Source organism: Scyliorhinus canicula, chromosome 15, assembly GCF_902713615.1.
Source record: "Scyliorhinus canicula chromosome 15, sScyCan1.1, whole genome shotgun sequence".
Taxonomy (NCBI): Eukaryota; Metazoa; Chordata; class Chondrichthyes; order Carcharhiniformes; family Scyliorhinidae; genus Scyliorhinus; species Scyliorhinus canicula.
This window is the reverse complement of record NC_052160.1, coordinates 1,126,018-1,151,506: the sequence shown is the minus strand read 5'-3', so window position 1 is coordinate 1,151,506 and position 25,489 is coordinate 1,126,018. Positions and strand designations below refer to the sequence as shown.

At 50.0% G+C, this 25,489-nt stretch overlaps 2 protein-coding genes across 4 annotated transcripts in view; one reads left to right on the top strand and one right to left on the bottom strand.

Annotated features, from left to right (window-relative positions):
- LOC119978784 (transmembrane channel-like protein 5) overlaps positions 1 to 16,521 on the top strand; it is a 252,670-nt gene extending 236,149 nt beyond the window's left edge. For all 3 annotated transcript variants that reach the window (XM_038820662.1, XM_038820663.1, XM_038820661.1), the window contains 3 exons: positions 574 to 622; positions 10,995 to 11,051; positions 15,107 to 16,521. In XM_038820662.1, the coding sequence (XP_038676590.1) occupies positions 574 to 622; positions 10,995 to 11,051; positions 15,107 to 15,201 (201 nt within the window). In that variant the 3' untranslated portion in view covers positions 15,202 to 16,521. The remainder of the gene's footprint in view (positions 1 to 573; positions 623 to 10,994; positions 11,052 to 15,106) is intronic.
- Positions 16,522 to 22,442: 5,921 nt separating this feature from the next.
- The window catches only part of gde1 (glycerophosphodiester phosphodiesterase 1), a 41,680-nt gene continuing 38,633 nt past the window's right edge, over positions 22,443 to 25,489 (bottom strand). The window contains 2 exon segments of the mRNA XM_038820274.1: positions 22,443 to 22,863; positions 22,866 to 22,936. Of these exon segments, the coding sequence (XP_038676202.1) occupies positions 22,790 to 22,863; positions 22,866 to 22,936 (145 nt within the window). The 3' untranslated portion in view covers positions 22,443 to 22,789.

The following is a 25,489-nucleotide window of genomic DNA, read 5'->3' as shown; positions in this document are numbered from 1 at the left end:
AGTCAGATGATTAAAAGGTCAGATGATTTGTTTCCTCTGTAGCTGGACCCTTCCAAGGGCCACAGCACTATGATTCCAGGAAGCATTGAAGAAAAATCTCGGCCCAGTCGGATAGAAAGCTATTCAGGGGTGAGGAGCAAATAAAAAAAAATAAAAGCAGAGTGAAATACATAAATACTTCAATAGCAGAATTCTAAAATAGCCAGAACGACTGCAAGGGGCTTAGGTATGGTCAGAAAATACAAGGGCAATATCTCAATGATCTGTAATCATCACATGATCAGATTACAGACTCTCTGGCACGAAGAAGGAGTTAAATCAAATACAAAATGTTTGCCCAGTTTGGGTGTTTTATTTGCTGCCAACACCAAAACTAATGTCCATGTCCTTTAACCCAAACAAAAGAATTAAAGTTGATGTAATCATCAGAAATCTATTAAGCAAGTACCCAGAGTCCTAGAAAACCAGAGGAAACGTGCACTAATCACACGGGATCGGCTGGAACCTTTTTTTATTGTGACAAAAATTTCAACTTTCAAGCCTTTTAATTATTTTCATTCAACTTATATTTAGCTTAATCTGCACTTCGAGACAAGTCGAGTTATCAACTATCAAACACCAAGTAAGTGTAACAATGCGGAAAGCGGGTTTTCTAAAGTGATTATAATCATGTCCTGACTTCACAAAGTAGAATCATAGAATTCCACATTCAATCCCCATCCTGTCATTTTCACAAATCAAATAGTGTATTTGTGTAGCTCTAATTGAGTTTGTTGTGGAACTGAGCGGAATTTTCCATCTCCTGTATTAGAGGTGAACAAACTGACAATATGGTGGGAAAAAGGTTAGGAGGGGAGACTGAGATCTTCCCGTTGCCATAGCCCATAGCGGGCACCTCGGTAACGTGGCTGCATGGTCCAGGAGCCTCCTCACACCCCCATGGGTATTTTGCCACCACTGTGTTTAGGGGTTCTCAGAGAAGGAGAGACCTCCATGATGGCCACTTCATGGTCCACAAAAGGGTGCCCCAGCAGCATTGGCCACTCCCAGGCCTACTCAGCTGCTGGGCAAAGTGACCCCACCCCTTTACCTCCTCTGACTGGGTCAAAAGCTCAAATGGGCGGACCGCCATTCTCCTTCAGACAGTAGCCTTGGCAACAGCCTGTTACTCGGCAACAGCCTGTTACTCGGCAACAGCCTGTTACTCGGCAACAGCCTGTTACTAGGTCACTGGCAGCTCGCCCCCACCTCCCGAGTTCATCATTTTCAAATTCAAACATTCCGTCAGTGATCAGAAAAGCTAATAAACGCTTGATAATAGTATGCTTGCGGATATTACGGTGCTATGTTGGATTACAGAACAGAGGGATGAAGTTATGTATTCCTCAGGATAATTAACGAGGATGAATTAAAAGCTCACGCCCGGTTTACTATTTTGTTTTGATGAATTTTTCAGTTTCAAAGCTAAATATTGAAACTAGATTTAACCCAAATGCAAACAGTAAAAGACCCGCCAATTAGTGTCATGTGAGAGTAGCTTTAAGAAATGGGTGTTTATTAGTGATGTCAGAGTGTGGGTGGAGCTGGGCTGTCTGTCAGCTTTTTACTTTTGTTTTTGGCTGTTTGCTGCAGGGTGTGTTTTAGTTTTGCTTTCAGTGTTGGAGCTGAAGCCAGACAGAGCAGCTGTAGTGCTGTTCTCCCTGCCATCAAAAGACTATCTCCAGATCATTTGGTGAATTCAGAATTATAAATGTTTTCAGTAGTGCCTTTTACCTGATGTGCTTCTGTTAAAGGTTTTGTTTTTAAGTCGTATGGATGCTAAAAGGAAAGCTTAAAGGATAATTAGTGTTGTATTCTTTGGGGGCTGTATTTGAATTAATGCTGCTAAGATGTTCACTGAATGTTTTAAAAAGGTTAACTTGAGTTCATAGAATAAACATACTTTTGCTTTAAAAAATACTTTTCCGTTTCTGCTGTACCACACCTGTAGAGTTTCCGTGTGCTCCCCATACCACAATCTATGAAAGGTTGTAGGTCAGATGAACTCCATGATACACTTTGGGGTTCTCTAAACCCTGGCCCATAACACCAGTCTCAGAGATGCTTGTTTTAGAGGCTGAGCGGAGGATCCAAAAGCCTCAAAACAGCAGCCAGCAAATAAGCAGATCTGAGGTTTGTACAGACTGTCGTCCAGGGTGAGGGCAACATAACAGCAACATGTCAGCTCCATAACAAAAACCACTCAGCCAAAAATCAGGAGAATCTCGGAACTCATCGTACTGTATACCCAACACCCCTCACCATACTGTATATCCAACACCCCCACCATACTGTATATCCAACACCCCCACCATACTGTATACCCAACACCCCCACCATACTGTATACCCAACACCCCCACCTTACTGTATACCCAACCCCCTCATCGTACTGTATACCCAACACCCTCACCATACTGTATACCCAACACCCCCACCGTACTGTATACCCAACCCCCTCATGGTACTGTATACCCAACACCCTCACCAAACTGTATACCCGACCCGCTCACCATACTGTATACCCAACACCCCCACCATACTGTGTACCCAACACCCCACCGTACTGTATACCCAACACCGCCATCTTACTGTATACGCAGCACCCTCACCATACTGTATTCCCGAACCCCTCACCGTACTGTATACCCGACCCCCTCACCGTACTGTATACCCAACACCCTCACCGTACTGTATAACCAGCACCCTAACCATACTGTATACCCAAGACCCTCACCTTACTGTATACCCAAGACCCTCACCGTACTGTGTACCCAACACCTCCACCATACTGTATATCCAACACACCAGCATACTGTACACCCAACACCCTCACCGTACTGTATACCCAACACCCTCACCATACTGTATACCCAACACCCCAACCATCTGTATACCCAACACCCCAACCGTTCTGTGTACCCAACAACCCAACCATACTGTATACCCAACACCCCAACAGTCTGTATACCAACACCCCAACCGTACTGTGTACCCAACACCCCAAAAGTCTGTATACCCAACACCCCCACCATACTGTATACCCAACACCCCAACAGTCTGTATACCCAACACCCCCTCCATACTGTATACCCGAACCCCTCACAGCACTGTATACCCGACCCCCTCACCGTACTGTGTACCCAACACCCCCACCATACTGTATACCCAACCCCCTCACCGTACTGTATACCCAACCCCTTCACCGTACTGTGTACCCAACACCCCCACCATACTGTGTACCCAACACCCCCACCGTACTGTATACCCAACACCCTCACCGTACTGTATATCCAACACCCTCACCGTACTGTATACCCAACACCCTCACCGTACTGTATACCCAACACCCTCACCGTACTGTATACCCAACACCCTCACCGTACTGTATACCCAACACCCCCACCTTACTGTATATCCAACGCCCTCACTGTACTGTATACCCAACACCCCCACCATACTGTATACCCGACACCCTCACCGTACTGTGTACCCGACACCCCCACCGTACTGTGCACCCAACACTCCCACCATACTGTATACCCAACACCCTCACTGTACAGTGTACCCAACACCACCACCGTACTGTATACCCAACACCCTCACCGTACTGTGTACCCAACACCCCCACCGTACTGTATACCCAACACCCTCATCATACAGTGTACCCAACACCCTCACCGTACTGTATACCCGTCCCCTCACCGTAGTGTATACCCAACACCCTCACCGTACTGTATACCCGACCCCCTCACCATACTGTATACCCAACACCCTCACCATACTGTATAACCAAGACCCTCACCTTACTGTATACCCAAGACCCTCACCTTACTGTATACCCAACACATCCACCATACTGTATATCCAACACCCCCACCGTACTGTATACCCAACACCCCCACCGTACTGTATACCCAACACCCCCACCATACTGTATATCCAAAACCCCAGCATACTGTACACCCAACACCCTCACCATTACTATGTACCCAACACCCTCACCATACTGTATACCCAACACCCCAACCGTCTGTATACCCAACACCCCAACCGTTCTGTGTACCCAACACCCCCACCATACTGTATACCCAACACCCCAACAGTCTCTATACCCAACACCCCCTCCATACTGTATACCCAACCCCCTCACCGTACTGTATACCCAACCCCATCACCGTACTGTGTACCCAACACCCCAACCGTACTGTGTACCCAACACCCCCACCATACTGTATACCCAACACCCCAACAGTCTGTATACCCAACACCCCCTCCATACTGTATACCCGAACCCCCCACAGCACTGTATACCCGACCCCCTCACCGTACTGTGTACCTGACCCCCTCACCGTACTGTGTACACAACACCCCCACCATACTGTATACCCAACACCCTCACCGTACTGTATACCCAACCCCTTCACCGTACTGTGTACCCAACGCCCCCACCGTACTGTATACCCGACACCCTCACCGTACTGTATACCCGACACCCCCACCGTACTGTGCACCCAACAACCCACCGTACTGTATACCCAACACCCTCACCGTACAGTGTACCCAACACCCCCACGTACTGTATACCCAACACCCTCACCGTACAGTGTACCCAACACCCCCACCGTACTGTATACCCGACCCCCTCACCGTACTGTATACCCGACCCCCTCACCATACTGTATACCCAACACCCTCACCATACTGTATACCCAAGACCCTCACCTTACTGTATACCCAAGACCCTCAGCGTACTGTGTACCCAACACATCCACCATACTGTATACCCAAGACCCTCACCTTACTGTATACCCAACAACCCCACCATACTGTATATCCAACAGCCCCACCATACTGTATACCCAACACCCCCACCGTACTGTATACCCAACCCCACCACCATACTGTATACCCAACACCCCCACCGTACTGTATACCCAACCCCCCCACCATACTGTATACCCTACACCCTCACCATACTGTATATCCAACACCCCAGAATACTGTACACCCAACACCCTCACCATACTGTGTACCCAACACCCTCACCATACTGTATACCCAACCCTCCACCGTACTGTATACCCAACACCCTCACCGTACTGTATACCCAACACCCTCACCGTACTGTATACCCTACACCCTCACCATACTGTATATCCAACACCCTCACCATACTGTACACCCAACACCCTCACCATACTGTGTACCCAACACCCTCACCGTACTGTATACCCAACACTCCAACCGTCTGTATACCCAACACCCCAACCGTTCTGTGTACCCAACACCCCCACCATACTGTATACCCAACACCCCAACAGTCTGTATACCCAACACCCCCTCCATACTGTATACCCGAACCCCCCACAGCACTGTATACCCGACCCCCTCACCGTACTGTGTACCTGACCCCCTCACCGTACTGTGTACCCAACACCCCCACCATACTGTATACCCAACCCCCTCACCGTACTGTATACCCAACCCCATCACCGTACTGTGTACCCAACACCCCAACCATACTGTATACCCGTCCCTCACCGTACTGTATATCCAACATCCTCACCGTACTGTATACCCAACACGCTCACCGTACTGTATATCCAACACCCTCACCGTACTGTATACCCAACACCCCCACCGTACTGCATACCCAACACCCCCACCGTACTGTATACCTGACCCCCTCACCGTACTGTGTACCCAACACCCCCACCATACTGTATACCCGACCCCCTCACCGTACTGTGTACCCAACACCCCCACCATACTGTATACCCAACACCCCTCACCATACTGTATATCCAACACCCCCACCATACTGTATATCCAACACCCCACCGTACTGTATATCCAACACCCCCACCATACTGTATACCCAACACCCCCACCATACTGTATACCCAACACCCCCACCTTACTGTATACCCAACCCCCTCATCGTACTGTATACCCAACCCCCTCATCGTACTGTATACCCAACACCCTCACCATACTGTATACCCAACACCCCCACCGTACTGTATACCCAACCCCCTCATGGTACTGTATACCCAACACCCTCACCAAACTGTATACCCGACCCGCTCACCATACTGTATACCCAACACCCCCACCATACTGTGTACCCAACACCCCACCGTACTGTATACCCAACACCGCCATCTTACTGTATACGCAGCACCCTCACCATACTGTATTCCCGAACCCCTCACCGTACTGTATACCCGACCCCCTCACCGTACTGTATACCCAACACCCTCACCGTACTGTATAACCAGCACCCTAACCATACTGTATACCCAAGACCCTCACCTTACTGTATACCCAAGACCCTCACCGTACTGTGTACCCAACACCTCCACCATACTGTATATCCAACACACCAGCATACTGTACACCCAACACCCTCACCGTACTGTATACCCAACACCCTCACCATACTGTATACCCAACACCCCAACCATCTGTATACCCAACACCCCAACCGTTCTGTGTACCCAACAACCCAACCATACTGTATACCCAACAGTCTGTATACCAACACCCCAACCGTACTGTGTACCCAACACCCCAAAAGTCTGTATACCCAACACCCCCACCATACTGTATACCCAACACCCCAACAGTCTGTATACCCAACACCCCCTCCATACTGTATACCCGAACCCCTCACAGCACTGTATACCCGACCCCCTCACCGTACTGTGTACCCAACACCCCCACCATACTGTATACCCAACCCCCTCACCGTACTGTATACCCAACCCCTTCACCGTACTGTGTACCCAACACCCCCACCATACTGTGTACCCAACACCCCCACCGTACTGTATACCCAACACCCTCACCGTACTGTATATCCAACACCCTCACCGTACTGTATACCCAACACCCTCACCGTACTGTATACCCAACACCCTCACCGTACTGTATACCCAACACCCTCACCGTACTGTATACCCAACACCCCCACCTTACTGTATATCCAACGCCCTCACTGTACTGTATACCCAACACCCCCGCCATACTGTATACCCGACACCCTCACCGTACTGTGTACCCGACACCCCCACCGTACTGTGCACCCAACACTCCCACCATACTGTATACCCAACACCCTCACTGTACAGTGTACCCAACACCACCACCGTACTGTATACCCAACACCCTCACCGTACTGTGTACCCAACACCCCCACCGTACTGTATACCCAACACCCTCATCATACAGTGTACCCAACACCCTCACCGTACTGTATACCCGTCCCCTCACCGTAGTGTATACCCAACACCCTCACCGTACTGTATACCCGACCCCCTCACCATACTGTATACCCAACACCCTCACCATACTGTATACCCAAGACCCTCACCTTACTGTATACCCAAGACCCTCACCTTACTGTATACCCAACACATCCACCATACTGTATATCCAACACCCCCACCGTACTGTATACCCAACACCCCCACCGTACTGTATACCCAACACCCCCACCATACTGTATATCCAAAACCCCAGCATACTGTACACCCAACACCCTCACCATTACTATGTACCCAACACCCTCACCATACTGTATACCCAACACCCCAACCGTCTGTATACCCAACACCCCAACCGTTCTGTGTACCCAACACCCCCACCATACTGTATACCCAACACCCCAACAGTCTCTATACCCAACACCCCCTCCATACTGTATACCCAACCCCCTCACCGTACTGTATACCCAACCCCATCACCGTACTGTGTACCCAACACCCCAACCGTACTGTGTACCCAACACCCCCACCATACTGTATACCCAACACCCCAACAGTCTGTATACCCAACACCCCCTCCATACTGTATACCCGAACCCCCCACAGCACTGTATACCCGACCCCCTCACCGTACTGTGTACCTGACCCCCTCACCGTACTGTGTACACAACACCCCCACCATACTGTATACCCAACACCCTCACCGTACTGTATACCCAACCCCTTCACCGTACTGTGTACCCAACGCCCCCACCGTACTGTATACCCGACACCCTCACCGTACTGTATACCCGACACCCCCACCGTACTGTGCACCCAACAACCCACCGTACTGTATACCCAACACCCTCACCGTACAGTGTACCCAACACCCCCACGTACTGTATACCCAACACCCTCACCGTACAGTGTACCCAACACCCCCACCGTACTGTATACCCGACCCCCTCACCGTACTGTATACCCGACCCCCTCACCATACTGTATACCCAACACCCTCACCATACTGTATACCCAAGACCCTCACCTTACTGTATACCCAAGACCCTCAGCGTACTGTGTACCCAACACATCCACCATACTGTATACCCAAGACCCTCACCTTACTGTATACCCAACAACCCCACCATACTGTATATCCAACAGCCCCATCATACTGTATACCCAACACCCCCACCGTACTGTATACCCAACCCCACCACCATACTGTATACCCAACACCCCCACCGTACTGTATACCCAACCCCCCCACCATACTGTATACCCTACACCCTCACCGTACTGTATACCCAACACCCTCACCGTACTGTATACCCTACACCCTCACCATACTGTATATCCAACACCCTCACCATACTGTACACCCAACACCCTCACCATACTGTGTACCCAACACCCTCACCGTACTGTATACCCAACACTCCAACCGTCTGTATACCCAACACCCCAACCGTTCTGTGTACCCAACACCCCCACCATACTGTATACCCAACACCCCAACAGTCTGTATACCCAACACCCCCTCCATACTGTATACCCGAACCCCCCACAGCACTGTATACCCGACCCCCTCACCGTACTGTGTACCTGACCCCCTCACCGTACTGTGTACCCAACACCCCCACCATACTGTATACCCAACCCCCTCACCGTACTGTATACCCAACCCCATCACCGTACTGTGTACCCAACACCCCAACCATACTGTATACCCGTCCCTCACCGTACTGTATATCCAACATCCTCACCGTACTGTATACCCAACACGCTCACCGTACTGTATATCCAACACCCTCACCGTACTGTATACCCAACACCCCCACCGTACTGCATACCCAACACCCCCACCGTACTGTATACCCAACACCCTCACCGTACTGTATCCCCAACACCATCACCGTACTGTATACCCAACACCCTCACCGTACTGTATACCCGACACCCTCACTACTGTATACCCGATACCCCCACCATACTGTATACCCAACACCCTCACCGTACTGTATACCCAACACCCTCACCGTACTGTATACCCAACACCCCCACCGTACTGTGTATCCAACACTCCCACCGTACTGTATACCCAACATCCTCACCGTACAGTGTACCCAACACCCCCACAGTACTGTATACCCAACACCCTCACCGTACTGTGTACCCAACACCCCCACCGTACTGTGTACCCAACACCCCCACCGTACTGTATACCCAACACCCTCACCGTAGTGTACCCAACACCCTCACCGTACTGTATACCCAACACCCTCACTGTACTGTATACCCAACACCCCAACCGTACTGTGTACCCAACACCCCCACCATACTGTATACCCAACACCCCCTCCATACTGTATACACAACACCCTTACCTTACTGTGTACCCAGTACCCTCACCATACTGTATACCCGAACCCCCCACAGTACTGTATACCCGACCCCCTCACCGTACTGTGTACCTGACCCCCTCACCGTACTGCGTACCCAACACCCTCACCGTACTGTGTACCCGACCCCCTCACCGTACTGTATACCCAACCCCTTCACCGTACTGTATACCCAACCCCTTCACCGTACTGTGTACCCGACACCCCCCACCGTACTGTGTACCCGACACCCCCCACCGTACTGTATACCCGACACCCTCACAGTACTGTACACCCAAGGGCCGGTGCAGACTCGATGGGCCGAATGGCCTCTCCCTGCACTGTAAATTCTATGATTCTTAATGCTCCTGTGCTTATTTCATCATTTGTTCCTTAGTGCAGTAGTACCTGAATGCTTTGCCTTATTGGCATCAGTCAGATACACGCATTCGTTAAACATTTCTAGGAAATTGTGATCTTGGCCAAACCAGTTTTCTCTTCAGTAAGTCTGGTGAGTTTAGCATTCTAATCCTACTGCTGTGGGCCAGACCAGGGAGGAGTTTCTGGTCCCCCCTTTCCTGACCGTTATAACTGAACCTGTCGGATTTGTGTGACAATCCGACAGTTTTAATGGGCGTTCGGTCCTATGCTACTGAAAGATCACCAGGTGGTAGCCCTCTTGTTTCTGAGTCAGAAGGTTGGCGGTTCAAGCCCCACTCCATGCTGTGGGCACAAAACTCTCAGCCGAAACCCAATGCAGGACTGAGGAGCGTTGCACTGTCGGAGCTGCTGCCGGTCGGATGAGATATGGTGAAAGTTTTGACAGAAAAACTGTGGAATTATCCCCAGTAACCCGGCTGAATTTATCCCTCGATCAAAATTAAAGAAACATCTGGTCATTATCACATTGCTGTTGTGGGATCCTGCTGTGCACAAATTGCTATGCTTCCTATATTACAACAGTCGGGATATTTCATTGGCTATCCCGCGGCTGTGAAAGGCTCTATACAAATGCAAGTATTTTTCTTTTTGACCAGATTTGAATGCACAATCTCAGAGTTGTTGCCCCAATTACCACAATGATCGGAATTACCATAAATATCACACCCATGACAGATTCCCGCAATGATGAAGCTATGTTGGTATTTATAACTGAAAATGGAAAAACACAAAAACAATATATATTTATAATAATATTTAAAATAGGCGAATACAAACCTCAAACTCTCCACTTGTCGATAATGAACCCAAATGTTCAATGTCGCTTTGGAAACTTGCTATTTAATGAATGTAATTTAAAGGTTTTATTTTTACACTCCCAGGAATTGATGAACACACTTTGGCCGAAGATCAAGATAGAATCAGTGAACAAGATATAGGTATGTAATATTAATGGGCTAGGGTCTGGCGAATGGGCTAGGGTCTGGCAAATGGGCTAGGGTCTGGCAAATGGGCTAGGGTCTGGCAAATGGGCTAGGGTCTGGCAAATGGGCTAGGGTCTGGCAAATGGGCTAGGGTCTGGCAAATGGGCTAGGGTCTGGCAAATGGGCTAGGGTCTGGCGAATGGGCTAGGGTCCGGCGAATGGGCTAGGGTCCGGCAAATGGGCTAGGGTCCGGCAAATGGGCTAGGGTCCGGCAAATGGGCTAGGGTCCGGCAAATGGGCTAGGGTCCGGCAAATGGGCTAGGGTCCGGCAAATGGGCTAGGGTCCGGCAAATGGGCTAGGGTCCGGCAAATGGGCTAGGGTCCGGCAAATGGGCTAGGGTCCGGCAAATGGGCTAGGGTCCGGCAAATGGGCTAGGGTCCGGCAAATGGGCTAGGGTCCGGCAAATGGGCTAGGGTCCGGCAAATGGGCTAGGGTCCGGCAAATGGGCTAGGGTCCGGCAAATGGGCTAGGGTCCGGCAAATGGGCTAGGGTCCGGCAAATGGGCTAGGGTCCGGCAAATGGGCTAGGGTCCGGCAAATGGGCTAGGGTCCGGCAAATGGGCTAGGGTCCGGCAAATGGGCTAGGGTCCGGCAAATGGGCTAGGGTCCGGCAAATGGGCTAGGGTCCGGCAAATGGGCTAGGGTCTGGCAAATGGGCTAGGGTCCGGCAAATGGGCTAGGGTCCGGCAAATGGGCTAGGGTCCGGCAAATGGGCTAGGGTCCGGCAAATGGGCTAGGGTCCGGCAAATGGGCTAGGGTCCGGCAAATGGGCTAGGGTCTGGCAAATGGGCTAGGGTCTGGCAAATGGGCTAGGGTCTGGCAAATGGGCTAGGGTCTGGCAAATGGGCTAGGGTCTGGCAAATGGGCTAGGGTCTGGCAAATGGGCTAGGGTCTGGCAAATGGGCTAGGGTCTGGCAAATGGGCTAGGGTCTGGCAAATGGGCTAGGGTCTGGCAAATGGGCTAGGGTCTGGCAAATGGGCTAGGGTCTGGCAAATGGGCTAGGGTCTGGCAAATGGGCTAGGGTCTGGCAAATGGGCTAGGGTCTGGCAAATGGGCTAGGGTCTGGCAAATGGGCTAGGGTCTGGCAAATGGGCTAGGGTCTGGCAAATGGGCTAGGGTCTGGCAAATGGGCTAGGGTCTGGCAAATGGGCTAGGGTCTGGCAAATGGGCTAGGGTCTGGCAAATGGGCTAGGGTCTGGCAAATGGGCTAGGGTCTGGCAAATGGGCTAGGGTCTGGCAAATGGGCTAGGGTCTGGCAAATGGGCTAGGGTCTGGCAAATGGGCTAGGGTCTGGCAAATGGGCTAGGGTCTGGCAAATGGGCTAGGGTCTGGCAAATGGGCTAGGGTCTGGCAAATGGGCTAGGGTCTGGCAAATGGGCTAGGGTCTGGCAAATGGGCTAGGGTCTGGCAAATGGGCTAGGGTCTGGCAAATGGGCTAGGGTCTGGCAAATGGGCTAGGGTCTGGCAAATGGGCTAGGGTCTGGCAAATGGGCTAGGGTCTGGCAAATGGGCTAGGGTCTGGCAAATGGGCTAGGGTCTGGCAAATGGGCTAGGGTCTGGCAAATGGGCTAGGGTCTGGCAAATGGGCTAGGGTCTGGCAAATGGGCTAGGGTCTGGCAAATGGGCTAGGGTCTGGCAAATGGGCTAGGGTCTGGCAAATGGGCTAGGGTCTGGCAAATGGGCTAGGGTCTGGCAAATGGGCTAGGGTCTGGCAAATGGGCTAGGGTCTGGCAAATGGGCTAGGGTCTGGCAAATGGGCTAGGGTCTGGCAAATGGGCTAGGGTCTGGCAAATGGGCTAGGGTCTGGCAAATGGGCTAGGGTCTGGCAAATGGGCTAGGGTCTGGCAAATGGGCTAGGGTCTGGCAAATGGGCTAGGGTCTGGCAAATGGGCTAGGGTCTGGCAAATGGGCTAGGGTCTGGCAAATGGGCTAGGGTCTGGCAAATGGGCTAGGGTCTGGCAAATGGGCTAGGGTCTGGCAAATGGGCTAGGGTCTGGCAAATGGGCTAGGGTCTGGCAAATGGGCTAGGGTCTGGCAAATGGGCTAGGGTCTGGCAAATGGGCTAGGGTCTGGCAAATGGGCTAGGGTCTGGCAAATGGGCTAGGGTCTGGCAAATGGGCTAGGGTCTGGCAAATGGGCTAGGGTCTGGCAAATGGGCTAGGGTCTGGCAAATGGGCTAGGGTCTGGCAAATGGGCTAGGGTCTGGCAAATGGGCTAGGGTCTGGCAAATGGGCTAGGGTCTGGCAAATGGGCTAGGGTCTGGCAAATGGGCTAGGGTCTGGCAAATGGGCTAGGGTCTGGCAAATGGGCTAGGGTCTGGCAAATGGGCTAGGGTCTGGCAAATGGGCTAGGGTCTGGCAAATGGGCTAGGGTCTGGCAAATGGGCTAGGGTCTGGCAAATGGGCTAGGGTCTGGCAAATGGGCTAGGGTCTGGCAAATGGGCTAGGGTCTGGCAAATGGGCTAGGGTCTGGCAAATGGGCTAGGGTCTGGCAAATGGGCTAGGGTCTGGCAAATGGGCTAGGGTCTGGCAAATGGGCTAGGGTCTGGCAGATGGAATACAATGTTGACAAATGTGAGGTTATCCATTTTGGTAGGAATAACATCAAACGGGATTATTATTTAAATGATAAAATATTAAAGCATGACGCTGTGCAGAGAGACTTGGGTGTGCTAGTGTATGAGTCACAGAAAGTTGGTTTACAGGTATAACAGGTGATTAAGAAGGCAAATGGAATTTTGTGCTTCATTGCTAGAGGGATAAAGTTTAAAACTAGGGAGGTTATGCTGCAATTGTATAAGGTGTTAGTGAGGCCGCACCTGGAGTATTGTGTTCAGTTTTGGTCTCCTTACTTGAGAAAGGACGTACTGGCACTGGAGGGTGTGCAGAGGAGATTCACTAGGTTAATCCCAGAGCTGAAGGGGTTGGATTACGAGGCGAGGTTAAGTAGACTGGGACTGTACTCATTGGAATTTAGAAGGATGAGGGGGGATCTTATAGAAACATATAAAATTATGAAGTGAATAGATAGGATAGATGCGGGCAGGTTGTTTCCACTGGGGGGTGAAAGCAGAACTAGGGGGCATAGCCTCAAAATAAGGGGAAGTCGATTTAGGACTGAGTTTAGGAGGAACTTCTTCACCCAAAGGGTTGTGAATCTATGGATTCCTTGCCCAGTGAAGCAGTTGAGGCTCCTTCATTAAATGTTTTTAAGGTAAAGATAGATAGTTTTTTGAAGAATAAAGGGATTAAGGGTTATGGTGTTCGGGTCGGAAAGTGGAGCTGAGTCCACAGAAGATCAGCTATGATCTCATTGAATGGCAGAGCAGACTCGAGGGGCCAGATGGCCGACTCCTGCCTCTAGTTCTTATGTTCTCATTAAAAACTGCTTTCAGCGTTTTAATCACTTAGAAATTAGAAACGATTGGCAAAATGCAGGAGATCAGAAATAAAACCAGAAAACACCTGCTTCATATGAAATGGGGTAAAAGGGAACGTAATTTAAAACTGTAAACCCTGAATTGGGAGGGTGTCGGGGCTTTTTCATGGATGCAGTGAATAGGCAACCTGATTTAGTGCAGCCCCAGCTCGCTCAGGTTTACAGCCATAAGCTAACACAAATACAACACTATTACCATTCTTCATTTAAGTTCAGGAAGCTTTTGAATATAGAATTCTTAGAAATATATGCAATGCTGCATGACAGAATAACTCGCAGGAAGTGTGTAACCTATGTGTAGCCCTTGTTGAAAATATAGCCAATTGGAAATTCAGAGTACACATTGGCGCAATTGGAAAGATTTTGAAATTCGAGGTGGATTCCACTCTTTGCTGTTTTTGTGGACATTCTAATAGCCATTTCAATTAAGCAATCTGCAGACTCTAAACTACTCCTACATTTGCAACCTGGAGAGAGTGGACTAGGTCAAGTATTCTATGTGTTACCCATCCATGACTTCCACGAAAGCATTTGTCTCACAGGCTGATAGAAATATTTTTCTTTCTTACAGAAGAACCAGCTTATCAGAGTACACGAGAAGAATCGGGCAGTGCTCTTGCACTGGCTATGGCTGCCAGGCATCAGGCTGAGGACCCAAATGAATAATTGTTTCAGAGACAAAGGACTCAACTTTCCACAGCCATGTCAGCACCAAACTGGAGGTGACTTAAATCAGAAAATCATTGCTAACATTAATTGGTGAAACATCACGTACAATGCAGCAGTGAATGTCGAATGAGCAGCCTGTTGTTCTGAGACACATGGAGAGCTCCATTCAAAATCTACCCAATCCCCATTGTGAGACTTCTGAATGTTAAGAATTCCTTCACTGCTTCAGAGTAGTCTGAAAATAATTAAGTGCCTCTATCATAAGTTGTTATCTAGGTTAATAGAGTTGCTCTTTTACCTAACAATTCATCACCAATAATGAAAATTATAGTCAAACTTGGGAAAGGTGCAATGCTTCAATTTTCAAAAAGAATTTATAGTTAAGTAGCTTATTAGAACTTAAGTACATTTTATTGGTAAATAATTCTGAGGTCTCATCCAAATTTACTTTTAAACTTCAAAAAGAACCATGCTTCTTAACTTGACAAAGAACAGTTAAGAATTCAATTGTAAAATATAATATTTTTATTTCTGCCTGTATTTTAGTTTAATTACACAGTCTATTTACTATTTTCCTTATTTTGGCAATGCTTTGTGTTTTTCTGGAACACTGGCTAATGGGACATTTCTACATTCCAGCTGGGCCCTGAAATTATGTGCAGTCTCCCACCATAACTTTAGCAGGAGCAAAAAAACTCAGTTTGAAATGGGCAAATAGTGCCATTTCTCCAGCACTTCCACAGTCTCCCACTTAAGTTGCAGCAGAAAACTGGGAAAAATACAACATAATTTACAGGTCCCCAGTGTCAGCATCAAGTATCCTGACCTCAAGTGTGGCAAAGCCAACTGCAGAGTAAAACACCAGCCACACTGCTCCGCCAGTGTGTTTGAATCTCACCTCAGGGTGACATTTCTATTTCTTTGGCGTCATCTTCTAGTCTTCCTGAATAATTATGAATGTGTCAAATGATTGTTGTTTTGTTCCGCTGCTCACTACCAACTGGGTTGGGATGCTCAAATTATTTTGTATAAACTTCTCTGGCAGCAGTGAGAGATCTTAATTTCACAGTTTGAGCTGAATTTAAACTGGGTCCCAGAGAAGAAAGAACATTGAACAAAATCATTGAAACACCAAAGTACTAATTTCCTGTCCCTCCAATACGGTGTGTTATCTGGAGGTGTGCTATTTGACTTGTTTGTTTGTGTATGTACCTGCTGGATGGTTCTTCTTGTGTATAATTTTGTTAGTTCTTGTTTCACAATCATCATAATACACACTGGAATTGCATTAAAAATAAGCCTTTAAAAGGAACAAAATGTGAGATGTTTGCTTGAATGATGCTGATCTTCAATAAACAGCAGAAATTCCAACCATGCAACGGGTTAGGGAAATTTACTAAAGTTTCGGTGGATTTGACATTCAAATTCCCACAGGGCCTGCCCTTATTTTCAGCAGATGGCAAAAATACTTCACAAGTGAGAACTGGTTAATAACAAAGATGAGCTGATGTCATTAGTTCAAAAAAAATCAGTCATAAATAAATTAAATTATTGTTTTTACTTTTCAATGAGAAAGGTCCATATTCAGAAATTGCTGTAATTTTGTCACAATATTGGCTGAAGATCTATGAATATGTTGGGCCTAACATACCCACAACAGATCACCAGCCCTGCCAAAGACATGGAGAGCATTTTCTTGAAGTAGCTGTGATTAAACCCTTTTTAAGGATATGACTGTTAACACTCTGGAGCTCATTGACTTGCCCAATGATTATGCTTGGGTACAACATTGAAGCGTTCTGGTAGTTTTTGTGGAACATGGTCCCGTCTTAGCAGTAAGTTATTGATGGAAGTCTTTTACCCAAGGTGTTGCCCAAATTCCTTTAGTGTTTGAAAACAGTGGTGATTGAAAGGGAGGGGTCAGATACATAAACAGTTTGTAATTTGCAATGGGCCATAACTACCGGCTAGCTTTGAAAGCGATGGCCCACTGGAATGACAAAACTTTAAAGCACTTACCTGTTCTTGAAAACTGCACTGAAACATCCGATGGTGGGAACTGCTTGGGGCCTGCAAGACAGTTCCCACTGGCCCAGCATCAGGCTGAAGAAGACCAAGCCCCCATTTCACTGCACTAGCTGCTGTAAAGCAGGTAATCTAAAAGGCCCACTGCAACTGACAGGCCAGGGAGGAGTGGATGAGATTTGGATGGTCAGGAAAGTTGGTGTTCGGGGATGAGGGAGGGTCTGGGGGTCCAGCTGGGATGTGGAAAGATGGGAGAAGAGAGTTGGGCCTGGGGTTGGATGTGATGGTGAGGGAAGTCGGGGAATATCATGGAGGAATCCCATGGGGGTGTGACCCAGGGGTTAGAGGGTGTGTGGGAGAGTCAGTCCCATGCAGAGTTGGTCTCAGTATTTAAAGTGGTTGGGCAGAGGTTGGAAGTTATTATGGCAGAACCATCTAAAGTTAGCGATTTAAATCACTTTGTTGGATGATTCCCAGCACAGCACAATTACCCAGGGGAAGTTGGGCAGCACGGTAGCATGGTGGTTAGCATAAATGCTTCACAGCTCCAGGGTCCCAGGTTCGATTCCCGGCTGGGTCACTGTCTGTGCGGAGTCTGCACATCCTCCCCGTGTGTGCGTGGGTTTCCTCCGGGTGCTCCGGTTTCCTCCCACAGTCCAAAGATGTGCGGGTTAGGTGGATTGGCTATGCTAAATGGCCCGTAGTGTCCTAAAAAGTAAGGTTAAGGGGGGGTTATTGGGTTACGGGTATAGGGTGGATACGTGGGTTTGAGTAGGGTGATCATTGCTCGGCACAACATCGAGGGCCGAAGGGCCTGTTCTGTGCTGTGTTCTATGTTCTAAGTTAGCTCTTTTGGACAATCGTCTTGAAAATGCTTACCTAAGAAGTTCCCAACGCTCTGGAGGCAGACGGTTACAGCCCAATGTGACTAAATCAGTCTTGTATGTCCAATCCATGTGAGGGAGCATTAAATTATAACACTAAGGTTAGCACTGCTGCCTCACGGCACAAGGTCCCAGGTTCAATCCCGGCTCTGGGTCACTGTCCGTGTGGAGTTTGCACATTCTCCCCGTGTTTGTGTGGGTTTCACCCCCACAACCCAAAAATGTGGTTAGGTGGATTGGCCATGCTAAATTGCCCCTTAATTGGAAAAAAAATGAATTGGATACTCTAAATTTATTTTTAATAAGTTTAACACTTACTCTACATGGACACACAAATTGTATTTATATAGCATCTTTAACCTGTGTCTCAAAGTGACTTTGCAGAATAATTATATCACAAAATGTGACACTGAATCACATAAGGAAGTATTAGTTCAGACCAAAGGTCGATCAAGCTGGTAAGTTTTAAGAGGAGTTTAAAAAGGAGGAAATCAAAGTGGAAGCAGGGAGGTTCAGAAAGTATCGTTTCGTTACTTATGAACATAACAATAGTGGATCACAATTTTTTAAGCTTCACAGAAATCAGAAGATTGCCCTTTCAGAATGTTCCTTCAGAAAGTTTCTCTGTCAGCGCATCGCAAGACATTTACTAATTTTCCCAAGAAACAATTGAGATATTCAATAAAGTTGCCACAAGACTTTTATTTATTGAAAGAGCAGAAACAATTGGAGAACATTGTCATTCCATATACTGTAAAATAACAGATTAAGTATCCATAATAACTGTCTTCACAGTAAATTATCTTGTACAATTAAATCAAGAGTTAATAACCAGAACTAGGCAACTATTCAAGTAGTGACAAACTGCTCAAAAACTAACAACATGCATTCATTCAAGCCAGCAGCATTTTTTGTGCTTGTTTTAAGAAATGAGAGTTTATGCTAAACTGAACCCTGAGGAAATATTTAAAAACTTTGGAAAAATGCATCGGGATTATTTTGTCTCCCAATGAGTCGCATCACATCAGGAATGCTACAAAATGGGACCGTATAAAATAAATTATGTTTGTGGCTAATAATTCATTCATTTACTGCCAAGGAAAATACAAAAACTATAACTATCTCGGAAAGCTTTCAGATTTCCAATCGAATGCTTTCTGTAAGAACATTTCATATTTAAAAGAGGGACCTCAATATTTCTCCATATGTGAAGATGATTTACTGGACAGCAAATGTTTAGTTGGTGTGTTTATCCTAATCATTAAAAACTCAATCAGCGAATGAGAAGTCAGCCAAAAAAATATATCAACTGTGTACTGCGCAATGGACTATTAATAGAGTTCTAACGAAGCTCAGCACAGTGTTACAACACAAGGTCAGTAATGATACCAGTTTGGACTAATGTTTGACTAACTTGGGGAATAAAAAGGGAAGTCTGCTGTAAAGCAAAATATTTCCAAAAATGTGGTTGTGAATTGGATGTAATTTCCATTCTGGAAGCAGTTTGAAAATATAACCCATGGTGTAGGGTGTATGGTGTAGGGTGTACTAGCACCAAGATCAAGCACTGCTTCCCATTTGCTTCTCTTTAAAATAATTTACAGCGACAATTGGTTGTGACAAGCATATTCTTTGAATTTGTGGTGACTGGACAGACACATTTAATAGTGTTACATGTCACCATTTTCAAAAACATCACTGGCAAATAGTGCAAAGGCTCATTCTCTTCCCTTTTGATTGCATGACAAGTGACTAATTTACAGGAATGTGACAGCTTTAAATCAGTAATCAACACCCCCTGGACCAGTTTGGAATATGAAACGGAGGAACAGCACATGACCAAGGCGGCAATTCAATGAGGTTGATTTTTATCCTTAAATAGGGAATGTAATATGTAATGAGACACCCATGTTTGATGTTGGGAGTATTTTAACTCCAGATCTGTTACCAACTGCCCAAAGTGAACTGAAACCAGTATCCAGGAGAGGACATTCAGACACTGACCAGCACCACAGGGTGGCTTACCAGCAAACCAAGTCACGTGCAGGCAGGGGAGCAGCAACTTTCTATACGGGGCCTCGAGGAGAGCTCCTGCTCTTCCTGGCCCGACAAAGGGACAATTTGACACTTGCACACAGGACCTGATTTCACCTGGTGGAAAAGTCCTAGCAGCTTCCCTGCTCAGACATAGGTTAAAACTGATATAGTAGGAGTTCAATTTGAGGTTCCTACCTGCTTCTAGTGGGCACCTTATCAACCAAACGACAGTGAAGTTAAATTGGTGGTCAGAACACGTCAAGCAGCAATGGATGAACGCTCCATTTTAAATGTCACCTCACCTGTTCCTCCCAGGCTTGGTGGGTTCAAATCCATTCTACTGTCTTTGTGTGTCTGGGTCCAACACCAACTCACAGTTCTGATAATTATGTTTTATTAGCGTTGAGAGATAAACTGCGCTAATAACCTAAGCACCAAGACCCATCTGAAGGTGTGAATTCTCTCCACCTCATCAGAAGAAATTATAAATAGTTTTTTAGTTAGTGCATGGGTTTGTAAGTGTGCAACTAAGATAAGGGGAAAATAACATTTTAACAAAAGATAGCACAACAGCTTCTTGATTCATAGACACAAACAATAAAATTAGTTTTACTTTCTGAATATTTATGCACTGCATTTTGTAATTTTACATCTACTTTCAGAAAGATTCCACCATATTTTTACATGAATATCATTCTCCCATCAAACTCCTGGAATCTTTCACAACTCAGTTAACCTTTAGCAGACTTCATGACTCAGGGAAGATTTCATTATTACTCAGTTCTGCTCCAAGACATGTGAATTACTTCATAAAATTCAACAGCAGCTTGTTATTTATTTGGCACCTTTAAGGATGAAAAACGTCACAAGATGCTTCAAAACCCTAATCAAACAAGCATTGGCGCAACCTACAAAGAAACATCAGATGATCAAAGTAGATTGGAAAGAGGTTCTTAAATGAAAAGGTGCAGAGGTTTGGGGAAGGAAAGCTGGAGTTAAGGTTATAGAATCATAGAATTTACAGTGCAGAAGGAGGCCATTCGGCCCATCGAGTCTGCACCGCCTCTTGGAAAGAGCACCCTACCCAAGGTCAACACCTCCACCCTATCCCCACAACCCAGTAAGCCCACCAAACACTATGGGCAATTTAGCATGGCCAATCCACCTAACCTGCACATCTTTGGACTGTGGGAGGAAACCCACGCACACACGGGGAGGATGTGCAGACTCCGCACAGACAGTGACCCAAGCTGGAATCGAACCTGGGACCCTGGAGCTGTGAAGCAATTGTGCTATCCACAATGCTACCGTGCTTCTCTGTACCAACGGTTACTAGTCATGGAGACGGATATGGGGTTATCATAGAATTTACAATGCAGGGAAAGGCCATTCGGCCCATCAGGTCTGCACCGATCCTTGGACAGAGCACCCGACTTAAGCCCATGCCTCCACCCCATCCCAGTAATTCAGCAACCGCACTTAAACTTTTTTGGACACTAAGGGTAATTTATCATGGCCAATCCACCTAACCTGCACATCTTTGGACTGTGGGAGGAACAAGGGAGACCTAGCAGAGGAAGTGATTGGACAAATCAACAGTTATAGGAGAAAACAAATGGAGGGAGAGAGATTACAGCTGAGAGTTTGAAAGGGTATTTGGAAGTGACTTTTTCAAAAGGAGCAAAGAGTATTGATGAACTGACGAGTGTCAATTATGATCCGGGAAAGGTTGATCCAGAAAAGGTCGAGTCGAGAAAGGTTGATCCAGCGCAGTGAGACTGATCTTTATGATTATTAGTGTGCAACAATAAATCCAGTCCAGTAGCAGAGGGATGAATGGAGTCAACGTTAATGAAAAGCAGGAGGAATGTGGCAGCAATGGAGCTGAACCCAAATCAGGGTGGAACAGGAGAAAAAGATTGGCGATACCTTAGCATCGAGTGAAAAATTCTTGGTAAGGGAGGAGGGCATTTCAGACTCCATGGCAGGTCAGAAAACTGGACATCGGAAATGACCGATCAGGCAGGGCATTCTCTGCAGGACGCAGTGGAAGTCACTATAAGATCCAGAGGACCCACAGCAAAAATAAAGCTGAGAAACCACGAGCGGTGAAGGGAGATGGAGGGGCTGTAGGATAGAAACGGTTACCTTAAAGCAACTGAGTAGCAGAGCGAGTCAGAGGAGCAGAATCTTAGTCCCGGTCAAAACATAGTCTTGATGTCAGAAGAATCCAGGAATCTAGGAAGTCAAGTTTGAGCAGAGCAGCATTGGAAATAGCAGTGAAAACAATGAACAATTTAAACTTGTGTGAATTTATTTTACACATACTTAACATTTGCAGCATTAAACACATTTGATTCATAAATAAAGACAGTTTCTTAACAAATTGGAAGGAAGTTTCTACTGTCCAGGATGCATCTCCCAGCAAATCTGTGCCATTAAAAGGTACATTTGCTGCATTTATTTAATGCCAATATTAATGCTCATATAATTTCACAATTATTTACATTATTAATGGGTTTTACCAAATCATAAATTCGTTACCTTCCCTAATATCAAAGTACAAAAGAATTGGAGAGATGGGTACACTTTTTTTAAATATCGTTAACCATTTAGAACGACATGTGATAGGAGAGAAGTTAGGAAGAAGGTGAACATTGTTCGATAAGGCTGTCAGTAATGTAAATACAATGGAGGATTTTTTCATAGTATCGTTTTCATCTGAATAATTTACTGTCCAGGCAACCACTTCAACCCCTCTCTCAGACCAGAACCGGATGTAGTCCCTGTGCAAAGTGAAAATTGGAGAGTTCAGTATAACTTGACGCTACCATGCTTTATAACAAAGATATTTTACTTTGCTTCCCTGAATATAGCTTACAGCAGCATTTCTTCAATTTCTCAGTTCTATGCTGCACACGATACTCATTTAATATAGTTTGGGGAGTTTCATTACTTTAAAGATGCTATATAAGTTGTTGTAAAAAGGGGAAGCGAAGATTGGCTGCAACATCATATTCTTAATGCTAGCATCATAAAACTGCCCAACCATGGTGAATGGGAGAGGGCGGGGCAGAGGGGGGGAAGGTGGCGGGGGCAGGGGGGGGGGGGAGGTGGCGGGGCAGAGGGGGGGGGAAGGTGGCGGGGCAGAGAGGGGGGGAAGGTGGCGGGGCAGAGAGGGGGGAAGGTGGCGGGGCAGAGAGGGGGGAAGGTGGCGGGGCAGAGAGGGGGGAAGGTGGCGGGGCAGAGAGGGGAAGGTGGCGGGGCAGAGAGGGGGGAAGGTGGCGGGGCAGAGGGGGGAAGGTGGCGGGGCAGAGGGGGGAAGGTGGCGGGGCAGAGGGGGGAAGGTGGCGGGGCAGAGGGGGGAAGGTGGCGGGGCAGAGGGGGGGAAGGTGGCGGGGCAGAGGGGGAAGGTGGCGGGGCAGAGTGGGGAAGGTGGCGGGGCAGAGTGGGGGAAGGTGGCGGGGCAGGGGGGGGAAGGGCGGGGCAGAGGGGGGGAAGGGGCGGGGGCAGAGGGGGAAGGGGGGGGGCAGAGGGGGAAGGGGCGGGGCGGGCAGAGGGGGGAAGGGGCGGGGGCAGAGGGGGAAGGGGCGGGGCAGAGGGAGGGAAGGGGGGGGCAGGGGGGAAGGGGCGGGGCAGAGGGGGGAAGGGGCGGGGCAGAGGGGGGAAGGGGCGGGCAGAGGGGGAAGGGGCGGGGCAGAGGGGGGAAGGGGCGGGGCAGAGGGGGGAAGGGGCGGGGCAGAGGGGGGAAGGGGCGGGGGAAGGGGCAGGGCAGAGGGGGAAGGGGCGGGGGCAGAGGGGGGAAGGGGCGGGGCAGAGGGGGGGAAGGGGCGGGGCAGAGGGGGGGGAGGGGCGGGGGCAGAGGGGGGAAGGGGGGGGCAGAGGGGGGAAGGGCGGGGCAGAGGGGGGAAGGGGGGGGCAGAGGGGGGGAAGGGGCGGGGGCAGAGGGGGGGAAGGGGCGGGGCAGAGGGGGGGAAGGGGCGGGGGCAGAGGGGGGGAAGGGGCGGGGGGAGAGGGGGGGAAGGGCGGGGCAGAGGGGGGGAGGGGCGGGGGCAGAGGGGGGGAAGGGGCGGGGGGCAGAGGGGGGGAAGGGGCGGGGGCAGAGGGGGGGGAAGGGGCGGGGGCAGAGGGGGGGAAGGGGCGGGGGCAGAGGGGGGAAGGGGCGGGGGCAGAGGGGGGGAAGGGGCGGGGGCAGAGGGGGGGAAGGGGCGGGGCAGAGGGGGGGAAGGGGCGGGGGCAGAGGGGGGAAGGGGCGGGGGCAGAGGGGGGAAGGGGCGGGGGCAGAGGGGGGAAGGGGCGGGGGCAGAGGGGGGAAGGGGCGGGGGCAGAGGGGGGGAAGGGCGGGGGGCAGAGGGGGGGAAGGGGCGGGGGCAGAGGGGGGGAAGGGCGGGGGCAGAGGGGGGAAGGGGCGGGGGCAGAGGGGGGGAGGGGCGGGGGCAGAGGGGGGAAGGGGCGGGGGCAGAGGGGGGAAGGGGCGGGGGCAGAGGGGGGGGGAGGGGGGGCAGGGGGGGGAAGGGCGGGGGCAGAGGGGGGAAGGGGCGGAGGCAGAGGGGGGGAAGGGGCGGAGGCAGAGGGGGGGAAGGGGCGGGGGCAGAGGGGGGAAGGGGCGGGGCAGAGGGGGGAAGGGGCGGGGCAGAGGGGGGAAGGGGCGGGGCAGAGGGGGGAAGGGGCGGGGCAGAGGGGGGAAGGGGCGGGGGCACGAGGGGGGAAGGGGCGGGGGCCAGAGGGGGGAAGGGGCGGGGGCAGAGGGGGGAAGGGGCGGGGGCAGAGGGGGGAAGGGGCGGGGGCAGAGGGGGGAACGGGGCGGGGCAGAGGGGGGAAGGGGCGGGGCAGAGGGGGGAAGGGGCGGGGGCAGAGGGGGGAAGGGGCGGGGCAGAGGGGGGAAGGGGCGGGGCAGAGGGGGGAAGGGGCGGGGCAGAGGGGGGAAGGGGCGGGGGCAGAGGGGGAGGGGCGGGGCAGAGGGAGGAGCGGGGGCAGAGGGGGGAGCGGGGCAGAGGGGGGGGAAGGGGCGGGGGCAGAGGGGGGAAGGGCGGGGCAGAGGGGGGAAGGGGCGGGGGAGAGGGGGGAAGGGGGGGGCAGAGGGGGGAAGGTGGCGGGGCAGAGGGGGGAAGGGGCGGGGGCAGAGGGGGGAAGGTGGCGGGGCAGAGGGGGGAAGGGGCGGGGGGCAGAGGGGGGAAGGTGGCGGGGGCGAGGGGGGAAGGTGGCGGGGCAGAGGGGGGAAGGGGGGGGCAGAGGGGGGAAGGGGCGGGGCAGAGGGGGGAAGGGGCGGGGGCAGAGGGGGAAGGTGGCGGGCAGAGGGGGGAAGGGGGGGGCAGAGGGGGGGAAGGGCGGGGCAGAGG